Genomic DNA, 12,357 nt, shown 5'->3' on the forward strand with positions numbered 1-12,357 from the left:
CTTAAATGCCCTAATTGAACTAAGCCTAATCCTGGCTTAATCTAAACCCTGTCTGTGAAACCAGGCCCTGACAATAGTATTATTTTGAATTTACTTATTTTTATATTTTCAATTTTTGTTTTAATTTTAGTTGAAGTTTCAGTAGTTTTGTTATATGCTTTTGTCATTTTTATTATTTAATTGTTGTTTTTTTATGTAGCCTATAGTTTTTAAGAAAATATATTAATTCTATACAGTAATATTTCTATTTCAAGCAACACTTTGTCACATCTTAAATTTCAGTTTTAGTAATTTTAGTGCATTTAATTAAATTGTATTTTAAGTTTGCTGACAGGGCAACATTTCTAATTTTCGCTTAGGGTGAATTCCAGATTGATTGAATTGACCCTGAATTCACCCTTATATTTTTATATATTATAAGTTTAAGTTGTGTGTGTCTGTGTGTTCAACTTGTTTCTCTCTCTCTCTCTCTTATGAAAGCTCTCCACACAGCTTAACATGCCATTCCTGCAATTTCTCTGAGCAGATATGGGAGTTTTAGGAATTCGATTTCCATTTAATTTCCCTGTGGTGGTAAAACGGAGAAAGAATGTGACACGGATGTGCAGTTCTGTTTCCACTTGAGTCTGTGAGCAGTAGGTGGTCAGATCTGTCTGTCTGAAAGTGTTTGTGTGTTTTGATTTACTCACAGATCTTAGATGCTGCAGGCCGTTTCTACATCCGTGTAAACACACACAGCTTTATAATGACATTTGTCCCACTGAGTTCCGTTCATTTATCCCGTTTGTGGTTTATCTGTCTGTCTAACGCTCCTCTTATCATGCAGCTCTTGATAATGAAGTTTTCCCCATTCCTTTGTAAAGTTTGTAGAGGTCAGAGGCTGAATGTGTGTCTGATAGGAGCCGTTCCTCCGGTTCGCTGTAGATTATCACACACGGACACATACTGCAGGTGAAGACGCTGATAAAATGACTGAATTTAATAGAGATTTAATCACGTTCAGCTCACAGTAAACAGTGCTTGCTTTCAGAACGCTAACATGGTAACCATAGCATCCGCCAAAACACCATATTTTCAACAATACAATTCAGCACATACTTCCCGTGAAAAACAATCAATTTTTTTGCAATGTTTTGTGCTTTTTGCTCTATTAGTGCATGTCTGTAGGAAATAAAATAAAAAAATTGAAAGATTAAAATGTAAATAAAATAAAATGTAAATAAAATAATAATAAATATATGTAATAATTAATATATAATAATATTTATATATTACAATTTAGATAAAATGAAACATTAATTCATTAAAAATGTAAATAAAAAATTATTTAAAAATATTTTACAAATATTTTAAAATATTGTTATATTGTTCTGGTTTTATAAAAAAAGAGTAAGACCAAAAAAAGTGCAAGACTCAGGTATGTATTTCTTTAATGTTTCAGAATTTATTTCTGAATTAGTGATTATATCACAGATACAAAATATTGGAATAAGTACAAAAAGAAATGAGTTTAGCTGCTTTAGTACCACAGAACAGTCCTTGTTATTCATGTTAATTAGTTGGTCACGGCACACGGAGTAAGCAACTAAAACAAAATCAATCGTCTGTTTCAGAAACATCTGCTGCAGATGAACTGGATACTTATCTGAAGCTCCAGCAGAGTAATAATAAGAGGTTTAATCAGAAATGCACATTTTTGTATCTGATGGAGGTCGTGTTTGTGTACGAGCCCATGGTTTATCTGGAGTTTGTGTAAATATTTAATGGGAGACGGACCGCCGAGAGCTTGAGATTTCTGCACTGATTTATACGTCACAGGGTGTTTGTTATCAGAGCTGAATAACAGTTGCTAGGGATCTGACATGATAAAGTCCAGATAAAATAGCATGTAGGGTTCATGATCATGAAGACATTGTCTAAAATGAGTTTCACTCTCTTTCTCTGTGTGTGTGTAACGAGTAGACGGTTTAGGGGCTGTTTACACGACAACGTTTTTAACTAAAAACGGAAAACGTATGTGTTTTGGCCATGTTTTGGTGGCCTGAAAACGCAAGCTTTTGAAAACATGTTTCAAAGTGCAAGCATTTGAAAATGATATTGTGATGTCTGTGTAAACTGCAAAGACGGTGACGTCATGCACATGCGTATCACATGTTTAGCCTATCCATCTTATTTTTCAATGTGTTAAAGGTGCAGTATGTAAGAATTCTGTCCGCTAGAGGCCTATTCAAAACAAAGGCGTAGCTTGATGATGCCAAGTTTGAGAGAGGAATCTTGGCACATGTGGTCTCCGTCTCAACTGACAGTGCAAAAGAATAGGGATAGGGCTCAGGAAGAAATCATTTTCATGGATTAGATTATTAACGTCACTGCAGTATGAAGCAGAGCAGGATCGTTGTGGAGCTGAACGAGGAGCTGGAACGATTGCTCAACACACGCCTCACGAGCAGCAGGACTTTTATTATGACACAGTTGCCAGCACCGCTTCCACTATCAGTATGAGGTAACACAGCTCTGTTTATCATATTAGATACATTTTACTGTGTTGAAAATGATGTTATAACGTTACTCTGTGCGTTCGCTCGGCGGCTGCTGTGAGACACTGTTACACACTGCAGTAAGATAGATCGATTTTAGATTATCATGTTAAATGCTGGATGGCTTGTGTTGATAAATGGCACACAATTAATTTTAAAACGTATTGTATGATTGAGACAATTCTGTATTACTGTTACTAAAAATAAAGCTGCATCTGATTATGCTATGTTAGCTATTTGACAAAATAGTGTTTTTCTCTGAGGCATGGTAAAGCATGGTACTCGCCAAATCAAGAAAATTAGATTTAAAAAATAAGACTAAACGTGTTGAGCTATATAACAATAATTAGTTTTCTGTCTATAAATATATCAAAACAGTTGGTCCCTTGTCTATTAAAACATGTAAATATTAAAGAGTCTTTGGTGTTTCCATGGTTTCTACATAATAAAACCGGAAACCGAGGATAACGTGGGTATGACGCAATTGACAGGCGACTACTCACACGTCCCGGAGCCTTGCTTAAAATTGCAATTTTCTCACGATTTACAAATAGTTGGAAATATTTGGGATATTGTAAGTACTCAAGTGAACAAAATGTGTAACACTGGCCTAGTGGTTTTTGGATATTTTACTGCAAAATTATTACATATTGCACCTTTAACTGTGAATGTGCGAGACTTCCAAATTATTAGCCGCTATAAGGAAAAAATGAGAAGAATAGGCTATCAAAGTGCAGTGAACTGTAAAAATAAGATGGATACATGAATGCTCTGTAAAATAATGCGTATGCACAGGTGCGTAATCTTTCTTTACAAAGTGAAATCAACAACTACTTGTCTGGCATACATAATACAGTGTTTTTGTCATTTTCGCAGATCCGGTAGTTTGATAGCATTGTCATCTGAACAAAGAAAAAAAAAACACTTTTCCGTTTTTAGTACATCATTGTCGTGTAAACGTACCCTTAGTTTCATTGTGTTCTGGTTCTGTTTTGCCCGTGTTCCTGATCATTATTAGCACAGTTGCCAGGTTTTCACAACAAAACCCGCCCAATTGCTGCTTAAAACTAACCCAAAACTAGCCCAATTGCGTCCACCGGTAAAAATCGTGTTCCGGGAGGTAAAATCTGCGTTTTTGTCTGGGTTCCTCTGGTAAAATTAGCATTCTAGGTGGCTAAATATCATGTTATTTGTGCTCGTTTTAACCCACGGACATAAAAAACAACCCGTGGCAACAGTGTTAAAGTAGCCCAATTAATTAGTTCCTGGACCTGTGTTGTTTTACCTTGATTACTCCCCTGTGTATTTAAGCCCTCAGTTTCCTTTGTCTCATAGTCCGGTATCGTCTTTATTTCATGTGGTTGTGCGTTAGTTTGCTCCTGTTTGTTCATTTGTGGATTAATAAAGAAGTGTTTGTTTGGATTCTCCTGCGTCGTGCGATTACTACAGCCACTACTCGTGACACTCTGATTACAATGACACCGGTATTTGCATTCTACTTGTCCTTTTTTTCTTCCAATATTTTAATATAGAAACTAATCAAATATACATGACACATCTGCAGTAATCTTTGGTGCAAGTTGTATAATTCTGCATATTTTCTCCTTCACTTTGCAGAGTTTTTGATGGATTCCCAGCCGACTTCAGCGTAGACTTTGTTCATCTGCCAGTACAGGACGCCCATGAGTTTAGACCACGCCCCCTGCACTGAGGCTGGACTGAAGGATTGTGGGAAAGCTTCCACCAGCACCTCCAGAATCACTCCGGCCAGAATCTGCAGAAATGAGTTTGGGGTCAGTAAAACAATCAATACTTTTATTCAGCAAGAACAGCAGCACAACTGTTTTCAACATTGAGACCTTATTTTTATCATTAGTTGTGTGAGGCAAAAGTTAGAATGAAGGATAAACTGAAAAACACGCCATATTTGTGCGTGTCCCTTTAAATGCAAATGAGCCGCTGCTTCTGCCCACTTTCCAGAAGAGGGCGGAGCTTTAACAGCTCAGCAACAACAAAGCTGGAGAATCTCACGCAGCTAAAATGTCGATTGTCAGTAACGGTGTTCAGCCTCACATTGTTCAAACCGGAGTCGGACACTGGTGGAGAGACTCAGGAAGAAGTTACAACTTTTAGAATGAAACTGGACGTTTCTGAATGATTAGTGGATACATTTATGTAGTTGCTGTGGAGTTGATTCAACTCATCGACTAGCATGTGTCGTCATGTTCATCTTTTGTGTAAATCCAGCGTTGAATTGACCGCATGATAACAACACTCTACTACAACATATCTTCCTCTTCTCTAAAGCAACCCAACATGACCTCACCCCCTTTGTTGAGTGTTCTCGGGGGCGGGATTTATGTAAATTTCGGGGTTTGTGATGTCAATAACCCGGGAAGAAGCTCGTTGTAGTCCCTACCAGCCGTTTGTTGTAGTCCTTAAACAGAGATTTCTGTAAAAGAAAATATCTCCCTTTGCTTTGAACTTTGAGTGTTGTAACTTTGCAGATGTTGTTTATGCTCAAACAGCAACATTACACACTAACTAGAGTAAAAAAGTTCAAATCTTCCTGACCCCAGAATTTATGCATCCTGTCATTTGTTTCCTCATACTCACTTTGAAGTAAACAGGATCCACCTTGTGTCTGAGCGCGTGTGATTTGCCCATCTGGTTGAAGATTGTGTTGAGTTTGTCTCCGTCGCGCAGGTTTTCCACCAGCGTGTTGAGGGTGGTCATGACCCGCAGGGCGTGTTTCTTCAGCTGGACGCTCTGCTTCATCTCCTCGGGATCCTCCATGTCGCGGAACTGACTGAAGTACTGCTTCGCCGACGGAAAGTTCCCAAAGAACCTAGAGGAACACACAATAAACAAATTGAAACCCCCATAAGATTTAAAGAGGCCTTTTCAAAAATCTTGATTTAGTTTTTGGGCTCTACTAGAACAGGTTTTCATGTTGAATGTTCAAAAAACACATTATTTTCCCCATATTCTCTATTGTTGCAGCTCCTCTCTTCCCAGTCTGTCGGTAATGCTCAGTTTAGTTTTTGTCTCTATGAAGCCCCTCCTTCTGAAAAGCACAATGTGCTCTGATTGGTCGGCTGGACAAGTGTGTTGTGATTGGTCAAGCACTTCGAGTGTGTTTGCGAAATATCACAGCCCTTACCATAATCGTCAGTTTCAACACACTACTAATGAGCTCAACCAGGCCCCGTCTATTTATTTTGCATATGCCTTAGGCGGGACTTATTTAAATGAGAAATAATGAGATGTTCATTCCCAGAAAAAAACTCAAGGCTACATTGGAGGCGTTTCAGGGAGTTCATAAACAGTACCTGCAATAAAGCAGGAACTTTGTAACTTTGCAAGCTTTTTCACGCTCAAACAGCAACATTATACACTAAAGAAAGCTGAACATGTAAAAAAGTCACCCAAATAGATCACCCAAAGATGATCATCCTGTCATAATTTACTCGTTCCGAATCTGTAGAACTTTCTTTCTTCTGTGGAAGAAGATTTTTTTTGAGAAATGTCCCAATGTTCGTCAAAATATCACCTTTTATGTTTCACATATGTAAGAAATTCATACAGGTTTGGAACGACATGATTTTTGGGTGAACTGTCCCTTTAAGAGACCCAAATAGAATATAAAATGATCTTGTTTCGTTGAATTAAAAATATCTAATAATTAAATTTAGATTACTGACTGTTTACTGAGAAGAATGTTAAAAATGATAATAAAACTGTAGTTGGTAGTGGATGATTAGGTTTCAGATTAGGTTTTTGTAACAGGACATAAATCATAGCAGGGCTGTGCAACCATTTCACCTACAGATAAACATATGAAAGTGAACAGAAGAGAGCTGCGCTGTGTGTGAGAAAGTGTGTTTGGACCCAGCTGGACCATTCAGATAACCGTTCCTGAGATAATATTTAACCAACATTGCTGAAATTCTCCTTCACTCACAACAAATATTGCAATAAAACTGGTTTTTGAACTCTACTTTGAAATAAAAATGACTTCAGAAGCAGTTAAAGGGATGTTTATCACGTTCGAACCTATAGTGTTTCACATCAGTGCATTATAGACCAAAAGCTGTGGTTCTGACCTTTTCACCGGCGTTGTTTGTGTTTGTGATTCTGGTTTCTCTGGGTTGTTCCTCTCATCCAGCAAAAGCAGATCAAACACTAAGAGGCTGTTTAATGTTTCTGGCTGTCAAATATGATTCTGTGTTTGTGTGTGTGATCATGGCTCTGTGTTTACTATCACCTAAACACATCAATCTCGATCACATTCAGGTGCGTGTTTCTGCCTTTAGTAATATTACGAATTAGCTTTTGTTTTTAGTTTTTGTAATTGCTCATATACACATGAGCAATAGCATTGTGTTTCAATAAAGAGCAGCAGATAAAAGAGTTAAATGTATATAATTCATCTCAAACATCACTAATATAGTCAGTGTTACTGTAGGTGACCTCTGGTCTGGAATGCTATTGTAAGTGTTTGTTCTGATGTAACAGTTCAGATGATGTTCACTTGAAGGATGGGGGGGTAAAAACTGTCGCTGATAATGTGTTTTCATCCACAGGCTTCAAACATGATGGCTTATTTTCCAGATAAGAGGCTGATCGTAAATCCCTGCAATCCTAAACTTTAAAAATGTCCGCAGTTTCAACACAACAGTTGAAGTGTGTGACGGCCCGCAGGAGTGTTTGTTATGATTGTGTATTTTGGCACATCCGTACATTTAAAGATTGCTGTGTCATCTTGTCTGTGCAATCCCTTCAAAATTCTTCACAACCACATGTCTGAAATCACAGTTACTAATGTAAGTGGTTGACATGCGGACATATCTGACATCAGATCATCCTGAATCCTCATTTTTGGGTTGATTCATGCTGCTGGTGGACAGGTCAGATAGAGGTTTGACAGGAAGAGAAATGATATGTTAGTCCTCGAATTAGTGGCTGTTTAGATTACGGCAGAACAAGAGTGAATCCTCTTAAAAACATTTCAAAAATAACCAAATAAGTTCATAGAAGAATCGTTTCAAGTTGCACAACAATAGAGTCCTTTTGATTTCATGTTGGCTTTCAGATTTCAGACTACATGTAATTCGCTGGAAATGATAAAAAAAAAAAAAAAATGCCCCATGTGTCCAGTACCAGAGCGCCTCTGATGTTGATCCTACGAGGCCCATCGGCCCGTTCAACTGTATTTCACCTCTTACGGCCCACAGAATTGAACCTTAAGTCAAACCGCAACAGGACAGGAAGATCCGCTCCATTAAATACAGATGGAGTCTAGTAAATGCCCACAGAAGAGACGCGTCCTCACTTGTCCAAGTCAAACAACAGATAAAGGGAGCCTGTGTCTTCTCTGTCCTCTTAATGTGGATCATAACTCATGTTTGAGTACACGAGCTCTTAACCTCTGCCACCGAGATTCATGTGTCAGCGGCTGGAGGATGAACAAAGGCACTTAAAATCCCCTGGAAACGTGAAAACAATCATGGTGATCATAAACGGAGCTGGAATTATGAAGACACTCTTAGTCCATATGCATATGCTAAGACCTTTAAAGAGCCAGACCACCCAAAAATGAAGGATCTGTCATTATATATTCAACCTTTAAATAGGCAAAGTGCACCACAGGATATGTACACTTTGGTCTCTTGTATGAGGCATGATAAAGAATTTTTCATCCAATTTTATGTGGGTCACATGACTTGGTTCAAATTTGCTGTGCTTGTTTTGTCAATTTAACCTAAAGCCAACACGTCCAGCCATTGTGCTGGACTTTCTGACTTTGTAGAAAGTAGGCATATATTAATCTTACTTTTTCCAGCAAAATATGCAATAAAACTACTCGTGTCGAACTTTCGTTCATCTTCATAACACAAATGAAGATCTTTTTGATGAAATCTGAGAGCTTACTGTCCCTCCACTGATAACTACACAACTGAAACTTTGACTCTTCAAAATGGTCACAAAGAAATCGTAAAACTAATCCATATGAATTTAGTCCATTTAGCAGTTTAGTCCAAATTTTCTGAAAAGATTATAAGATTCGCATTATATGATGAACCGATTTAATTTAGTCTTTTACTCGCATACATCTCAACACTGATCAGCGAACATGAACAGAAGCTCAAGAAGCTCAAATGTGCTGCGTAACACGAGAATGAACCTGATTGGTTCTTACAAAAGCTGAAACGAGCTGCGTAACATGAGAATGACCCTCGTTGGTTCTTGCTGAAGCTCAAACTTGCTGCGTAACACGAGAATTAACCTCATTGGTTCATGCTGAAGCTAAACCATACCTCGTAACACAAGAATGAACCTCATTGGTTCTTGTTGAAGCTCAAACGTGCTGCGTAACACGAACGAACCTCATCGGTTCTTGCGGAAGCTTAAATGTGCTGCGTAACATGAGAATGAACCTCATTGGTTCTTGCTGAAGCTCAAATGTGCTGCGTAACACGAGAATGAATCTCATTAACAAGTATAATGTCACTGGTTTCCATCTCTTCCAAATTACGGTGGTTATGGCATGAAAGCAGCATAAGCTCGTTGTTTTGGTTCAGGAGGAACTGTAAAAGGTGGCTGCTGTTTTCGTTGCAGTGCTCGTGACTGGCGAGGGTATGTAAAACATACGTTGACAAGCAGGCAGGACATCCTATCGTATCCTTCAGACCGAGGGATATGATTAGATGAATATTTTATGGTCCTACGCCTTTCACAGACTATATAAATACATCTAGACCACTTAACTTAGTGATGGTATCAACCAGCATTACAAAAAATGTTTTTGAAGCAAATCACCTACCTTGCCTTTAAATGATAACAGAATTTTTATTTTTGGGTGAATTATCCCTTTAAGACACACCAATTCTTGTTTTCTGTCAGGTTGTTACACAACTAAACCCAGACTAGTTTGTCAGCAAAAACATCATTCCTGACTATAAATATATTCTTGTATTTCATTTTGCACACAACAGCAACATGAGATGGGACGTGTGTTGTAGTTAGACATTTTGATTGTTTTTTGGCACCTGATTCCAAATGTCTTGTCCTCCACTCACTGTTGCTCATTTCTACGTTCTTGCATGTCGGAGATAGTGTGCACACTTCATGACTGCTTAAGTGAGTTTTTTTTTTGCCATTTGCAACTACTTCTTGGCTGCAATCTAGTGCTTTTTGTCACCAACTAGTCACGGACATGAAAGGGTGTCTTGTTGAGCTTCAGTGTGTGCCCATGTGTTGTATAAATGGTTGATAACATCTGATTTATCCACTGACCTGCTAAATTAAAGCATCACAAAGAGAAATACATTGTTGAATGGTCTGAGACGTCCATCTAAAAGCACATCCCCTCTGAGAAATAAATCTAATTTCACGAGCCGAAAGAGTTTAATTATAAATCTTTATTGCAGCCCTTCAGGTGTGATCTCAGAGAAGATTTGAGACTTTATCTTTAGAGAGTAATTACTTCTAACATCCATCACAGCCTTCAAACACAGCTATAGATGTGCACAGGTCAGGAATAAAGAAATATGAGCACACGTTGAGGCTTTCATGTGGAAAACTTCACACTGCGTCAGTGATTCGCTTAAATTCGTCAGATTCCTGAACATCAGAAGAACAGCAGGACGTCCTCTACTTTAACAAGGAGGAATAAGAAGTAATAAAAGACAAATATATGAGCAATAAAAGTCATTAAATCAGAATTTTTTGTACTAGTAGATCTGATGTAATGCAAACTAAGGCTAATAAGTTTTATTATATATTGATTCACTTTAATCGAATGCACTTTCTTTCGTTTAATGTTCTTGATTCATTTATTCCAGCTGTATTATATCTTGAACTCTTTTGCTGTATTATAATCTTTTAAAGTCGTGCCAGTAATTATAGAAGAGCGATACAGCTGGCAGTGAAGTGTATCGAATCAGTCTGGGATTTGTGACTTAATGTGACTCAAATGACAAACTATCATATAGCTTCAGTTTCAGATGTGGTCTAAATTCTCTTTGATTTTTTTTTTTTTTTTTTTTTTTTTTTTAGCTCAACGTCTTTCTGTTGCCTCCTAAGTCTTATTAGTTTTCTGAACTCTTTGTATTTGATCATGTCTGAACATCCAAACACACTTTCTATCAGAGAGAAATGCTGTCCAAGATTAGTGTATATCTGTAGCATCAACATTAGCTTTAATGTAATTAATGAAAATGTTAATTGAAATAAAGCTTTGAACTGAAAAATTGAAAAAGTTAATTGAAATAAGTTTAAGTTGATATCAGCACAGCTGTCTTGATTCAGTGTTTGCAGCACAGAAGATCACGAGTGTGAAGGAAGTGTGAGAATTTTCTGCACTAAAGCTGTGATCTCTGAAACCACGAGGAGCAGCTGGAGATCCCAACAAGCGTACAAGGTCAGTATGTTTGACAAATCCCAGCAGTCACAATTCAATGCTACCCACAATCCTCCTGCACCCAATTTAACATCTTCTCTTTCCATACAATATTAATATTTATTTATGGCAACATAAGCAGTGCCAGTGGGATTCGTTTGCACAACTTCCATGTGATGTCGCCATAGAGCGTTGGTCCTCCTGGAGTAGCCTGGTGTTCAGTGTTTTCATCATGTACAATATGATGACGGATCTCCACTCCCTTTTGGAGGAATTGAACCAGCAACCTTCAGATGACGATCACTGAACCGCTACAGCACACACAAACGTCACCGAGGAAAATTACTTGATAAAGGATGTACTATGTACAAATGCTGAAAGGTTTTATCATTATCAGCTCTGTATGAAAACAATGAAAATTGGTCTGTGTGCTTATTTAATGCTTACTGTGGGAATACCATACTACTTTGAAATATACCATGCTACTGAATGATAGCCATTTAAATAATGCTTTGATATTAGGTGTTACCACGGTACATGCCCAAATAACCATGAAAATATCTTGTTGCATGTCCCAAAACACTGTATTACCATGGTACATTTTACCAATTATAAATGTCATTACACACTAGTATTATCATGGTAAACGTTCCAGAACACTATATTACCATGGTCCTGCTCAAAAAAGGCAAAACATTGCCAAAAACACTGTATTACCACTATATTACCAAAAGGCACACTTGGTTAAATCTATGTACCACTATTTTGCATTTTGAAAACTATGACATAGCCATGGTAAACGTTCAAACAACCATAGTATTATCATAGTGCAAGTTGGTACTACCATTAAACATTTCCAAAAACAAATTATAAATGCCAAAACACAGTGGTATTATCATGGCAAATGTTCAAACATGGTATTACCATGGTGAGTGTTCATATAAAATGATACTTCCATGGTACCAGTACCTTGGCACATTTTCAAAACACAGTTTGTCCAAAAGGTAAATGTCCAAAAACTATATTATCACAATGGTAAAGTCCATACATTGTGGTATTACTATGGTACATGGCATAGTCTAAGTAGACAACTATGGTTTAAGTTCAACCATTCACAGTGATAACATGGTACTTTTGTGAATGACTGATGTGTGTAAATAAGCCGGACAGGCGTACCTGATGAGCACAGCGACTCCAGCGTTCTCGCGGTTCTCATAGACGGGTCTCCAAGTGTCCTGGATCACACACACATCGTCCTCTGTGAGAGTCTCAGGACTCTGTGTGAGCTCCACACCTCCGTCTTCCTCCATCCAGACACTCGCTGAGAAACACTTGAAAGAGAGAGAGAGAGAGCTGTGTTTGCTCCCTCCGTCTCACAGCTAGGGTTCTTTATTCTGTCTGTCTCTTCAGAGTCTG

At 37.9% G+C, this 12,357-nt stretch overlaps 1 protein-coding gene across 1 annotated transcript; it reads right to left on the reverse strand.

Moving 5' to 3' along the window:
* Positions 1-1,384: 1,384 nt before the first annotated feature.
* On the reverse strand, positions 1,385-12,357 carry cygb1 (cytoglobin 1). Its single transcript, XM_067370967.1, has 3 exons — positions 12,118-12,357; positions 5,154-5,385; positions 1,385-4,311 (listed from the first exon to the last, which is right to left on the reverse strand). The coding sequence occupies exons 1-3, from the start codon at positions 12,249-12,251 to the stop codon at positions 4,144-4,146; spliced, it is 534 nt and encodes a 177-aa protein (XP_067227068.1). The 5' UTR covers positions 12,252-12,357; the 3' UTR covers positions 1,385-4,143.

This window comes from Chanodichthys erythropterus, chromosome 3 (genome assembly GCF_024489055.1).
Source record: "Chanodichthys erythropterus isolate Z2021 chromosome 3, ASM2448905v1, whole genome shotgun sequence".
NCBI lineage: Eukaryota > Metazoa > Chordata > Actinopteri > Cypriniformes > Xenocyprididae > Chanodichthys > Chanodichthys erythropterus.